Source organism: Dendropsophus ebraccatus, chromosome 10 (genome assembly GCF_027789765.1).
Source record: "Dendropsophus ebraccatus isolate aDenEbr1 chromosome 10, aDenEbr1.pat, whole genome shotgun sequence".
Lineage (NCBI taxonomy): Eukaryota > Metazoa > Chordata > Amphibia > Anura > Hylidae > Dendropsophus > Dendropsophus ebraccatus.
The window spans coordinates 89,779,854-89,794,146 of record NC_091463.1 but is presented as its reverse complement, the minus strand read 5'-3'; the positions used below and the strand labels follow the sequence as shown (position 1 = coordinate 89,794,146).

The 14,293-nt window shown below is 39.8% G+C and overlaps 1 protein-coding gene across 1 annotated transcript in view; it reads right to left on the bottom strand.

The window, feature by feature from the left end:
* Positions 1–12: 12 nt before the first annotated feature.
* Positions 13–14,293, bottom strand: part of LOC138766533 (mucin-3B-like) — a 51,906-nt gene continuing 37,625 nt past the window's right edge. Inside the window, exons 6-8 of the mRNA XM_069944123.1 lie at positions 1,543–14,277; positions 1,406–1,437; positions 13–105 (exon numbers count right to left, since the gene is read on the bottom strand). Coding sequence (XP_069800224.1) covers positions 13–105; positions 1,406–1,437; positions 1,543–14,277 — 12,860 coding nt within the window. The remainder of the gene's footprint in view (positions 106–1,405; positions 1,438–1,542; positions 14,278–14,293) is intronic.

Genomic DNA, 14,293 nt, shown 5'->3' with positions numbered 1-14,293 from the left:
TTAATAGACTAGTCAAAACTTTAAGAAGGGGATTTTAGACATGTCTAAGCGATTTTCCCTGTTACTCATTGGAGGAATAAGGTAACTACTACTTTTAAAATCCTTCTGGGGAAAAAAAAATAGTCATTTTAAAAAGATTTTAAAGAAACACAAAGCAATTGAGTTCTATATACAGCCTAGATTGTAAGCTAAACCTTAAGACAGCCTGCTCGTATGGTTTCGACTTCCTGGCAAACCTTGGCCACTACAAGCAAACCAGAGGGGATTGGAAGAAATCTTTTACAAGTATCTGTTCTAGAGATGAGTGAAATTACAGTAAGTTCTGATTCACATAAACGCAATAGCTCGGCATTTGACTTCCGCCACCTGGCTAGGGTGGATACAGTCCTAGGGCTCCTGCCATCTTACCCAGGCTGCGGTAGTCAAATGCCAATCAGGTTTGCTCAAACTTAATGTAAGTTTACTCATCTCTAATCAATACCATAATGCAGGGTTGGGCAACCTTCCGCCCTCCATCTGTTCCAAAACTATCATTTCTATCATGCCTGGACAGCCAAAGCTTTGACTTTGCAGGCATTATGGGCATTATAATTTTGCAATAGCTGGAGGGCCAAATGTTTCCCATCCGTGCCATAATGGGTACTGCAGAACTCTTTTTCATGGCTGGTGATGTTCTGGTTGCTCGTATGAATATATGCCAATTTACCATTCATGTCGTCAATGTCTTTGGTCATGAAGACTGTTATCCATTTAGGCTAATTTCTTGTTACTTTGTGGACACAAACCATCATTGATGCCACAAAATTCCTACCAACTTAGTTATCTTCTCCATATATACCATACTGTACTCTTACCTACGTGTTTGGTCACAGTTTCTCCCTAAAAAAGTAATTTGAAAAAAGTTAGAATATTGATTTGAAAAAAGAAAAAAAATTGTTATAGCAGCCCTTATAGTGAACATCAATCTAATTTTTTACCTAAATATATCTTTAAAGGTAATACACCGCTACCTTCTGTCACCCATGTCACATGTAATCACGGAAACCTTTAGCTAAATGTCTAATAGGATCCTACCTGATAGGAACCATCACCATTCATGCTCCTTTGAAAGGAATGAGTTATCAGAAAATGACCTATTGCTTAAAGTTTAATGTTAATTTTTTTTTTTTTTTTATCAATTATGATAATTGTTTTCCACATATTCCATTTTGCTATCTGTATTATAAAATATTCCTGAAATCTTGCAATGTTCATTTTGGCCACTAGGCTTATAACTAAGCTGAGACTTCCTGTTTTGTCGGTGGTGATAAGGAGAACAACTATGTTACTAAAAGTTGCTATGCCCCTCTACTATAAAGTTAATACCACTATGTTTATTTTATAATGAACAGTATGCTCTGGTTACCTGTGCAGCTTCCAGTCGTCCTAAGTCAATATCTGCAAAAGATAAAATAAAAAATATATGATTCCGAAAAGCTTGTGGTTACATAACCCCCCCCCCAAAAAAAAATAAATAAATAAATAAATAAATAATTATTGTACCTTTTACAATTCCCTTGGTTGATCTTGGTAACTCAATGATTGGGGTTTCGCTTACTGTTCCTACGTCTGTGGATTCTGACACTTTTGTTGTAGTTATGTCTGTACTTTTTGAAGCCTCAGTTGTGGTAGATGTTAGTGATTTTGGTGCAGTTGTGTCTTTTGTTAGGTCTTCAGGTGTGGTCACCCCCATAGTAGTGATCTCTGTAGTAGAAACTTTCCCTGATGATGTTACTATTCTGGTTTCTGTCGAAAGTTTTTCTGTCGTTGTTATAACTGGAGATCCTGTAACTATCTTTTCTTCTGTTACCTTAGTGGACATTGATGGACTCTCCGCAGCTGTTCTTGGGGTGGGCTTTGTAGAATCCTCATCTATTGGTGACATTGTTATAGATTCTGTTTGTATTTTAGGAACATCTGTGGATCTTAAATTACTGACTTTAGTCGTTGTTATTGTAGGAACCATGTATGATGTTGATGAACCTTTTGTTGGTTCTCTAGTTATGGTTGTTTCCTCTCTGGCATGTGTTCCAGTTGTGATCACTCCTTTTGTCATGGTTATTGTGCTTAACCCCAGGTCATCTGTAAGTGTTGTTAAAGCCATTGTAGATGTTTTTGTTGCGTCTACATCTGTTGCAGTTAACGTTGGCTTGTCTTTTGATGTTGCTACTGTAGAAGACTCTCTTAAAGTTGATCCTTCAACAGATGTCAACGTAGAAGAGAAGTTATCTTGGGTCTCTATTTTTAATGATGTAGATGCAGAAACCATTGTTGTTGTAGTCTCTACACTCTGTTCTCTTGAAGTAGCACCAGTAGGTTTCGATGTACTATCTGTAGATGTTTCTATTGTTCCTTCTTTTGGAGAGTATGAAGAGGCTGTAATGGAACCTGTGAAAGGTTGGGTGTCTTTGGGGGTTTGAGAAGAACTTGTGATGGCATTAGTAGATTTTTCCTTAGTTGGAATTGTTGACATACCTGTTGATGCACCAGTAGGTTCCCACGTTGTTGACTCTATAGTTATTGTGTGACTTGGTTCTGAAGGTACTGTTTGTGCTTTTACCGATGTGGGTGTGATGACAGATCCTCCTAGAGTTGATCCATCAATAGACTTTGTAGTCGAGATTTTTGCTATTGGACTTATTGGACCTTCTGTAGAAGCTCCTGTTACTACTGTTGAATACTTAGAGAGTTCAATGACAGATGTAAAACTGGTATCTTTTATGGATGTTCCATCCATTGATGTTGCTGGTGAGAATGTTGATGTCACAGTTCCTTTTGAAATTATATCTGTTTGTATTAGTGTTGTAGATAAGGGGGTAATTGCTGTAGTAACCATTGTTGTATCTATTCCTAAGGTCACCGATGTAATGTCTACAGCCTCAGTGACTGGAACCACTGTTCCTACTGATGTTGGATCTGACGTTCCTCCAACTACTCCACCAGATGTGGATATTGTCTTGGCTTCTGTGTTTGTGGTCCCTGTAGACTCTGGGGTTTCACGACCACTTGAGCTTGTTATAGTTGGTAAACTTTCTGTTGATGGCGTCACTATTGCTGTTGAACCGCCTTTAGATGTTGCTAGTGTTCCTAGATCTGTAGATACTATTGCAGGTGTTGATGTTTTGATTGTAGAGATTGGTATTCCTGAGGTAGATTTTTCTATTGCGGTTGATGTTGCACCATCTATGAATGTTGTTAGTTTGACAACTGCAGATCCTTCAGTTGCATCTCTGCCAGAAGTAGTTAATGCAGTCGTTGCATCTGGTGCTGTTCTTAGCATCAGTGTAGGTGTAGACATCCGTGGAGCTGTAGTAGACTCTATTTTGGTAAGAGTTGAACCTTCTAAGGATGTTGTTAAGTCATCTTTTGCTGTTAAACTAGTTATTTCTGTACCTGAAGATGTTTGAGCAGTTATTTCAGTTGCCCTTGTCTCTATTGTTGTATACATTGATGGACCCAAACTAGATTCTTCAGTTGTGTGTATTGTTGTACCATCTGTAGACTTTGTAAGCGCATCTACTGTTTCTTTAACAGCTTGATGACCTGTAGCTATTGTTGACATTGATGACGTTAACACTTTTGGTGTCACTGTAGACAATGATGGACCTGTATTAGATTGTTCTTTTGTGGATAATATTGTAGACACTGGTGAACATGTTGTAGATTGAATCATTGTAGATGAGGCTGCACCATTTGTGGATGTCATAAGTGATTCTGTTGTTATGTTTTGTGTTTCCAACCTTGTTGATGTTATTGCATTTTTGGCTGTCATTGCAGACATTGATGGACTCGTCTTTAATGTATCTATTGTGGATATTGTTGCTCTTTCTGTAGTTGTTGTGGGATTTGTTTCTTCATGGTCAGTTCCAGGACCTGTAGATGTAATTGCAGTTGTTGCAGTTCCCATTGTTGCTGTCCTTGTAGGCATTGGTGAACCTGTAGTAGTTTGTCCTTTTGTTGATGTCACAATTGTCTCTGTTGTTGTTATTTCTTGCGGTTCTGAACCTGAAGATGTTATTGCACTTGTTTCTGCAGACATTGAATGACTTTCAGTTATTATTGAAAAAGTAGATATTGTTCCACTATCTATAGATGTGTGTTCTGCTGCTTCTCGAACGGTTCCGGGACCTGTAGATGTTGCAGTTATCACTGTTGGTATCAATGTAGACATTGATAAACCTAAAGTAGATGCCGATACTGTAGATAATGTTGCGACATTTGTGGTTGTTGTTTGTGCATCTTCTGTTACTCCTTGAACAGTTCCAGGACCTGTAGATACTGCACCACCTGTGGATGTCATAAGTGCTTCTTCTGTAGCTATTCCCTGTGTTCCTGAATGTAAAGATGTTATTGCACTTGTTGCTGTCTCTGCAGACGTTGGATAACTTACAGTGGGTGTTGCAAAAGTGGTGTGTTCTGCTACTTCTGGATCAGTTCCAGGACCTGTAGATGTTGCAGTTCTTATTGTTGGTGTCAATGTAGACACTGATGAATCTAAAGTAGATGCTATTGAAGATATTGTTGCAACAGTTGTGGCTGTTGTTTGTGCATCGTCTGTTACTTCATGAATGGTTCTAGTATCTGTAGATGTTGTTGCGGTTGTTGTTGTAGGTGTCATTGTAGATACTGTTGAACCTGTAGAAAATTGGTCCATTGTAGATGATGTTGTACCTACTTTAGATGTCATAAGTGCATCTTCTGTAGCTATTTCTTGTTTTCCTGAATTTGAAGATGTTATTGCACTTGTTGCTGTCACTGCAGACATTGGAGGACTAGTGGTTGGTGTTTCAAAAGTGGACATTGTTATAGTCTGTATAGATGTAAGCTGTGATACTTCTTGAGCAGTTCCAGGACCTATAGATGTTGCAGTTATCACGGTTGGTGTCAATACAGCCACTGATGAATCTAAAGTAGATGCTGATACTGTAGATATTGATGCAACATTTGTGGTTGTTTGTGCATCTTCTGTTACTTCTTGAACAGTTCCAGGACCTGTAGATGTTATTGCAGATGTTGCAAGTTTCCCTGTTGGTGTTATTGTAGACAATGGTGAACCTGTAGTAGATTGTTCCATTGCAGATGATGTTTTACCACCTGTGGATGTCATAAGTGCATCTTCTGTAGCTATTCCCTGTGTTCCTGAATGTAAAGATGTTATTGCATTTGTTGCTGTCACTGAAGACATTAAATGACTTACAGTTGGAGTTGCAAAAGTGGTGTGTTCCGCTACACGACCTGTAGATGTTGCAGTTATCACTGTTGGTGTCAATGTAGACATTGATGAACCTAAAGTAGATGCTGATATTGTACATATTGTTGCAATATGCGTTGCTGTTGTGTGTGCGTCTTTTGTTACTTCTTGAATTGTTCCAGGACCTATAGATGTAATTGCAGTTGTTGCAGTTTCAATTGTTGGTGTCATTGTAGACACTGGTGAACCTGTAGTAGATTGTTCCATTGTAGATGATGTTGCACCACCTGTGGATGTCATAAGTGCATCTGCTGTAGCTATTTCTTGTGTTCCAGAAGTTGTTGATGTTATTGCACTTGTTGCTGTCACTGCAGCCATTGGAGGACTTGTGGTTGGTGTTTCAAAAGTGGATATTGTTACACTATCTATAGAAGTGTGTTCTGCTTCTTCCTGAGCAGTTCCAGGACCTGTAGATGTTGCTGTTATCACTGTTGGTGTCAATGTAGACATTGATGAACCTAAAGTAGATGATGATATTGTAGATATTGTTGCAACATGCGTGGCTGTTGTATGTGCGTCTTTTGTTACTTCTTGAATAGTTCCAGTACGTGTATATGTTATTGCAGTTGTTGCAGGCGTCATTGTTGGTGTTATTGTAGACACTGGTGAACCTGTAGTAGATTGTTCCATTGCAGATGATGTTGCACCACCAGTGGATGTCATAAGTGCATCTACTGTAGCTATTTCTTGTGTTCCAGAACTTAAAGATGTTATTGCACTTGTTGCTGTCACTGCAGACATTGGAGGACTTGCGGTTGGTGTTTCAAAAGTGGATTTTGTTACACTTTCTATAGATGTGTGTTCTGCTACTTCTTGAGCAGTTCCAGGACCTGTAGATGTTGCTGTTATCACTGTTGGTATCAATGTAGACACTGATGAACCTAAAGTAGATGCTATTGAAGATATTGTTGCAACCGTTGTTGCTGTTGTTTGTGCATCATCTGTTATTTCTTGAATGGTTCCAGGACCTGTAGATGTTATTGCAGTTGTTGCAGTTGGTGTCATTGTTGATGTTATAGTAGACACTGGTGAACCTGTAGTAGATTTTTCCATTGCAGATGATGTACTACCTGTAGGTGTCATAAGTGCATCTTTTGAACCTAAAGTAGAAGCTAATATTGATATTGTTGCAATTTTTGTGGTTGTTTGTGCATCTTCTGTTCCGTCTTGAATGGTTCCAGTTATTGTAGATGTCATTGTTGGTGTTATTATAGACACTGGTGAACCTGGACTAGATTGTTCCATTGCAGATGATGTTGGACCAACTGTGGATGTTATAAGTGCACCTTCTGTAGCTATTTTTTGTGTTCTTGAATATGTTATAGCACTTGTTGCTGTCACTGCAGACATTAAAGGACTTGTGGTTGGTGTTGCAAAAGTGGATATTGTTACACTATCTATAGATGTGTGTTCTGCTACTTCCTGAGCAGTTCCAGGACCTGTAGATGTTGCTGTTGTTGCAGGTGTCATTTTTGGTGTTAATATAGAAAATTGTGAATCTGTTGTAGATTGTTTCATTGTAGATGATGTTGCACTGCTTGGGGATGTCATAAGTGCACCTTCTTTAGCTATTTCCTGTGTTCCTGAACTTGGAGATGTTATGGCACTCGTGGTGTGTTCTGCTACTTCTTGAGCAGTTCCAGGACCTTTAGATGTTGCAGATATTACTGTTGATGTTGATGAACCTAAAGTTGATGCTGATATTGTAGACGTTGTTGCAACACTTGTGGCGGTTTGTGTTTCTTCTGTTCCTTCCTGAGTTGTTCCAGGACCTGTAGATGTTGCAGTTTTTGTAGGTTTCATTGTTGGTGTTATTGTGGATACTGATGAACCTGAAGTTGATTGTTCCATTATAGATGATGTTGCACCACCTGTAGATGTCATAAGTGCATCTTTTCCAGAACTTGAGGATGTAATTGCATTTGTTGCTGTCACTGCAGACATTGGAGGACTTGTGGCTGGTGTTTCAAAAGTTGATATTGTTACACTATCTATAGATGTGTGTTCTGCTACTTCTTGAGCAGTTCCAGGACCTGTAGATGTTGCAGTTATCACTGTTGGTGTCAATGTAGACATTGATGAATCTGAACTTAATGCTGATATTGTAGATATTGTTGAAGCATGTGTGGCTGTTGTTAGTGCTTCTTCTGTTCCTATATGAATGGTTCCAGGACCTTTAGATGTTGTTGCAGGTGTCATTGTTGGTGCTATAGTAGATACTGTTGAACCTGTAGATGATTGGTCTATATTAGATATTGTTGACCCAACAGTGGGTGTCATAAGTGCATCTTCTGTAGCCATTTTCTGAGTTCCTGAACTTGAAGATGTTATTGCACTTGTCAATGCAGACATTGGAAGACTTGCCGTTGGGGTTGCAAAAGTGGTGTGTTCTGCTACTTCTTGAGCTGATCCCGGAACTGTAGATGTTACGGTCATCACTGTTGGTGTCAATGTAGACATTGATGAACCTAAGGTAGATATTGTTGCAACATGTGTAGCTGTTGTTTGTGCATCTTCTGTTCCTTCTTGACTGGTTTCAGTAACGGTAGATGCTGCAGGTGTCATTGTTGGTGTTATTGTAGATACTATTAAACCTGTAGAAAATCGGTCTATTGTAGATGATGTTGCGCCATCTGTGGATATCACAAGTGAATCTTCTGTAGTTTTTTCTTGGCTTCCTGAACTCAAAGATGTTATTGCACTTGTTGCTGTCACTGCAGACATTGGAGGACCTGTGGTTGGTGTTGCATAAGTGGATATTGTTACAGTCTCTATAGATGTGTGTTCTGCTACTTCTTGAGCAGTTCCAGGACCTGTAGATGTTGCAGTTATCAATGTTGGTGTCAATGTAGACACTGATGAACCTAAAGTAGATGCTGAAATTCTAGATATTGTTGCAACATTTGAGGCTGTTGTTTCTGCATCTTCTGTTACTTTTTGAATGGTTCCAGGACCTGTAGATGTTGCAGTTGCTGCAGGTGTCATTGTTGGTGTAGATAATCTTGAACTTATAGTAGATTGTTCCAATGCCAATGATGTTGCTCCACCTGTGGATGTCATAAGTGCACCTTCTGTTGCTATTTCCTGTGTTCCAGAACTTGAAGATGTTATGGCACTTGTTGCTGTCACTGCAGACATTGGAGGACTTGTGGTTGGTGTTGCTAAAGTGGATATTGTCACAGTCTCTATAGATGTGTGCTCTGCTACTTCTGGATCAGTTCCAGGAACTGTAGATGTTGCAGTTATTACTGTTGGTGTCAATGTAGACATTGATGAAACTATAGTAGATGCTGATATTGCAGATATTGTTACAACATTTGTGGCTGTTGTTTGTGCATCGTCTGTTACTTCTTGAATAGTTCCAGGACCTGTAGATGTTGTTGCAGTTGTTGCAGGTGTCATTGTTGGTGTTATTACAGATAATGGTGTAACTGTAGTAGTTTGTTCCATTATAGATGATGTTGCACTGCTTGTGGATCTCTTAAGTGCATATTCTGTAGTTATTACCTGTGTTCCTGAACTTGAATATGTTATGGAACTTGTCAATGCAGAGATTGGAGGACTTGCTGTTGGGGTTGCAAAAGTGGTGTGTTCTGCTACTTTTTGAGTAGTTCCAGGACCTGTAGATGTTGCAGTAATTACTGTTGGTGTCAATGTAGACAATGATGAAGCTGAAGTAGGTGCTGATATTGTTGATATTGTTGCAACATTAGTGGCTGATGTTGCTTCTTCTGTTCCTTTTTTAATGGTTCCAGGACCTGTAGATGTTATTACAGTTGTTGCTGGTGTCATTGTTGGTGTTATTGTAGACACTGAGGAATCGGTAGAAGATTGTTCCATTGTAGATGATTTTGTACCACCTGTGGATGTCAAAAATATATCTTCTGTTGTTGTTATTTCAGGTGTTTCATGTGTTCCTGAACTTGAAGATGTTTTTACACTTGTTTCAGTCACTACAGATACCGATAGTCCTTCAGTTATTATTGCTTTTGTGGATCTTATTGCTCTATCAGTGGCCGTTGATGTTTTTTCAGCTTCTTCTTGAGCAGTTCCAGGACCTGCAGATGTTATTGGAGCTGTTGCTGTTATTACTGTTTGTGCCGCTGTAGGCAATGATAGATCTGAAGTAGATGCTGATATTGTAGCCTTTAGTGTTGCAACACTTGTGGCTGTTGTTCGTGCTTCTTCTGTTCCTACTTGAACAGTTCCAGAACCTGTAGATGTTGCTATAGTTGTTGCAGGTGTCATTGAGGGTGTCATCCTAGATGCGGGGGAACCTTCAGATGATTGTTCTATTGTAAAAGATGTTGCACCACCTGTTGATGTCATAAATGCATCTGCTGTAGCGTTTTCTTGTGTCCCTGAATTTGAAGATGTTATTGCATTCGCTGCAGACATTGGAAGACTTGCAGTTGGGGTTGCAAAAGTGCTGTGTTCTGCTACTTCTTGAGCAGTTCCAGGAACTGTAGATGTTGCAGTTATCACTGTTGATGTCAATGTAGACATTGATGAACCTAAACTAGATGCTGATGCTGCAAAATTTGTGGCTGTTGTTTGTACTTCTGTTCTTTCTTGAATGGCTCCAGGACCTGTATATGTTGTTGCAATTGTTGCAGGTGTCATTGTTGGCGTTATTGTAGACACTGGTGCACCTACAGTTGATTGCTCTATTGTAGAAGATGTTGTACCACCTGTGGATGTCATAAGTTCATCTTCTGTAGCCACTTCCAGTGTTACTGAACTTGAAGTTGTTATTGCATGTGTTGCTGTCACTGCAGACATTGGAGGACTTGCGTTTTTTGTTGCTATTATGGATATTGAGGCACTATCCATTATTGTTGTTGTTAACTCAGCTTCTTCTCGAACTGTTCCAGGACCTGTAGAAGTTATTGCAGCTGTTGCAGTTGGAGCTGTTGGTGTCACTGTAGACAATGATGGACCTGAAGTAGATGCTGATATTGTGGATGTTGATGGAACATTTGTGGCCGTTGTTTGTGCTTCTTCTGTTCCTTCTTGAATGGTTCCATTTGTAAATTGTATTGCAGTTACTGCAGTTGTAGTTATTGGGGTCACTGTAGACTTTGATGGACCTGTGGTAGATTCTGCTAATGTGGATATTGTGGACGTTATTTGTGATTCTTTTGTTCCTTCTTGAGTAGTTTCAGGACCTGTAGATGATAGTGCAGTTGTTTCAGTTGTCATTGTTTGTGTTACTGTAGACACAGGTGAATGTTTAGTTGATATTTCTCCACCTGTTGATGTCATAAGTGCATCTGCTGTAGTTATCTCTTGCGTTCCAGAACTTGAAGATGTAATTACACTTGTTGCTGTCACTGCAGACTTTGGAGGACTTACAGTTGGGGTTGCAAAAGTGCTGTGTTCTGCTACTTCTTGAGCAGTTCTAGGACCTATAGATGTTGCAGTTATCACTGTTGGTGTCAATGTAGACAAAGATGAACCTAAAGTAGATGCTGATATTGTAGATGTTGTTGCAACATTTGTGGCTGTTTGTGCTTCTGTTCCTTCTTGAACAGTTCCAGGACTTGTAGATGTTGTTGCAACATTTGTGGCTGCTTGTACTTCTTCTGTTCCTTCTTGAACAGTTCCAGGACCTGTAGATGTTGTTGCAGTTGTCATTGTTGATGTTATTGTAGATACTAGTAAACCTGTAGTAGACTGTTCCATTGTGGATGATGTTGCACCACCTGTGGAAGTCATAAGTGCATCTTCTGTAGCTATTTCTTGTGTTCCTGAACTTGAAGTTGTCGCACTATTTGCTGTCACTGCAGACATTGGACGACTTGCCGTTCTGGTTGCTATTATGGATATTGTGGCACTATCCAAGGATGTTGTGCGTTTTGCTTCTTCTTGAACTGTTCCAGGACCTGTAGAAGTTATTGCAGCTGTTGCAGTTGGAGCTGTTGGTGTCACTGTAGACAATGATGGATCTGAAGTGGCTGCTGATATTGTGGATGTTGATGGAACATTTGTGGCCGTTGTTTGTGCTTCTTCTGTTCCTTCTTGAATGGTTCCAATTGTAAATTGTATTGTAGTTGCTGCACTTACAGTTATTGGTGTCACTGTAGACTTTGATGGACCTGTGGTAGATTCTGCTAGTGTGGATAATGTGGACGTTCTATGGGATTCATTTGTTGCTTCTTGAGTAGTTTCAGGACCTGTAGATAATGTGGCAGTTGTTTCACTTGTCATTATTGGTGTAACTGTAGATACAGGTGAATCTGTAGTTGATATTTCACCACCTGTGGATGTCATAAGTGCATCTGCTGTAGCTATTTCTTGTGTTCCAGAACTTAAAGATGTTAATACACTTGTTGATGTCGCTAAAGACATGGGAGGACTTGTGGTTGGTGTTTCAAAAGTGGAAATTGTTACACTATCTATAGATGTGTGTTCTCCTACTTCTTGAGCAGTTCCAGGACCTGTAGATGTTGCTGTTATCACTGTTGGTGTCATGGTAAACACTGATGAACCTAAAGTAGATGCTATTAAAGATATTGTTGCAACGGTTGTGGCTGTTGTTTGTGTATTATTTACTGTTACTGCAGAGATTGGAGGACTTGCAGTTGGGGTTGCAAAAGTGCTGTGTTCTGCTACTTCTTGAGCAGCTCCAGGACCTGTAGATGTTGCAGTTATTACTGTTGGTGTCAATGTAGACAATGATGAACGTAAAGTAGATGCTGATATTGTAGATGTTGTTGCAACATTTGTGGCTGTTGTTTGTGCATCATCTGCTGTCACTGCAGAGATTGAAAGACTTGCAGTTGGGGTTGCAAAAGTGCTGTGTTCTGCTACTTCTGGATCAGTTCCAGGACCTGTAGATGTTGCAGTTATTACTGTTGGTGTCCATGTAGACAATGATGGACCTGAAGTAGATGCTGATATTGTGGATGTTGATGGAACATTTGTGGCCGTTGTTTGTGCTTCTTCTGTTCCTTTTTGAATGGTTCCAGAACCTGTAGATGTTATTGCAGTTGTTGCAGTTGTTATTGTTGGTGTTATTGTAGACACTGGTGAACCTGTAGTATATTGTTCTATTGCAGATGATGTTGCACCACCTGTGGATGTCATGAGTGCATCTTCTGTAGCTATTTCCTGTGTTCCTGAACTTGAAGATGTCATTGAACTTGATATTGGAGGACTTGTGGTTCTTGTTGCTACTATGGATACTGTGGCACTATCCATGGACGTTGTTGTGTGTTTTGATTCTTCTTGAACTGTTCCAGGACCTGTAGAAGTTATTGTAGCTGATGCAGTTATAGCTGTTGGTGTCACTGTTGACATTGATGGACCTGAAGAAGATGCTGATATTGATGGAACATTTGTGGCTGTTGTTTGTGCATCTTCTGTTCCTTCTTGAATGTTTTCACTTGTAGTTGGTATTACAGTTGCTGCAGTTGTAGTTATTGGTGTCACTGTAGATTTTGATGGACCTGTAGTAGATTCTGCTAATGTGGATATTTGTGGTTCTTTTGTTCCTTGTTGAGTAGTTTCAGGACCTGTAGATAATGTGGTAGTTGCTTCACTTGTTATGATTGTTGTTACTGTAGACACTGGTGAATCTGTAGTTGAGATATCACCACCCGGGGATGTCATAAGTGCATCTGCTGTGGCTATTTCTTCTGTTCCTGAACTTGAAGATGTTATCGCACTTGTTGCTGTCATTGAAGACATTGGAAGACTTGCAGTTGGGGTTGCAAAAGTGCTGTGTTCTGCTACTTCTGGATCAGTTCCAGGACCTGTAGATGTTGCAGTTATTACTGTTGGTGTCAATGTAGACAATGATGAACCTAAAGTAGATGCTGATATTGTAGATGTTGTTGCAACATTTGTGGCTGTTGTTTGTGCTTCTTCTGTTCCTTCTTGAATGGTTCCAGGACCTGTAGATGTTATTGCAGTTGTTGCAGTTGTCATTGCTGGTGTTATTGTAGAAACTGGTGAATCTGTAGTATATTGTTCCATTGTAGATGATGTTGCACCACCTGTGGATGTCATAAGTGCATCTTCTGTAGCTATTTCTTGTGTTGCTAAACTTGAAGATGTTATCGATCTTGTTGCTGTCACTGCAGACATTGGACGACTTGCGGTTCTTGTGGCTATTATGGATACTGTGGCACTATCCATGGACGTTGTTGTGTGTTTTGATTCTTCTGGAACTGTTCCAGGACCTGTAGAAGTTATTGTAGCTGATGCAGTTATAGCTGTTGGTGTCACTGTTGACATTGATGGACCTGACGTAGATGCTAATATTGTGGATGTTGATGGAACATTTACGACCGTTGTTTGTGCTTCTTCTGCTCCTTCTTGAATGGTTCCGCCTGTTAATGGTATTGCAGTTATTGGTGTCACGGTAGACTTTGATGGACCTGTAGTAGATTCTGCTAATGTGGATGTTATTTGTGGTTCATTTGTTCCTTCTTGAGTAGTTTCAGGACCTGTAGATAATGTGGCAGTTGTTTCAGTTGTCATTGTTGGTGTTATTGTAGACACAGGTGTAGTTGATATTTCACCACCTCTGGATGTCACAGACGCATCTGTTGTTACTACAAGAGTTTCTAAACCTGAGGATGCTGCTGAGCTTGTTCCTGTCCCTGCAGACATCGATGAACTTGCATCTGTTGTGGAAAATGTTGAACTCTCTATGGATCCTGTTGTTACGTCTTCTGTTCCTTCTTGAATGGTTCCAGGGCCGGTGGATGTTTTTACAGTTGTTGCATTTGTCATTGTTGGTGATATTGTAGATACTGTTGAATCTGTATTAGGTTGCTCTATTGTAGATGATGTTGCACTAGCTGTGGATGTCATAAGTGCATCCTTTGTTGTAGTGTCCTCTGTTTCTGTAGATGTTATTGTCCTTGTTGCTGTCGCTGCAGACATTGATGGACTTGCATTCAGTGCATGCATTGTGGATATTCTTGCCCTCTCCATGGATGTTGTTGTTGTGTGTTCTTTTTGTGTAGTTCCAGGATCTGTAAATGAAAATAT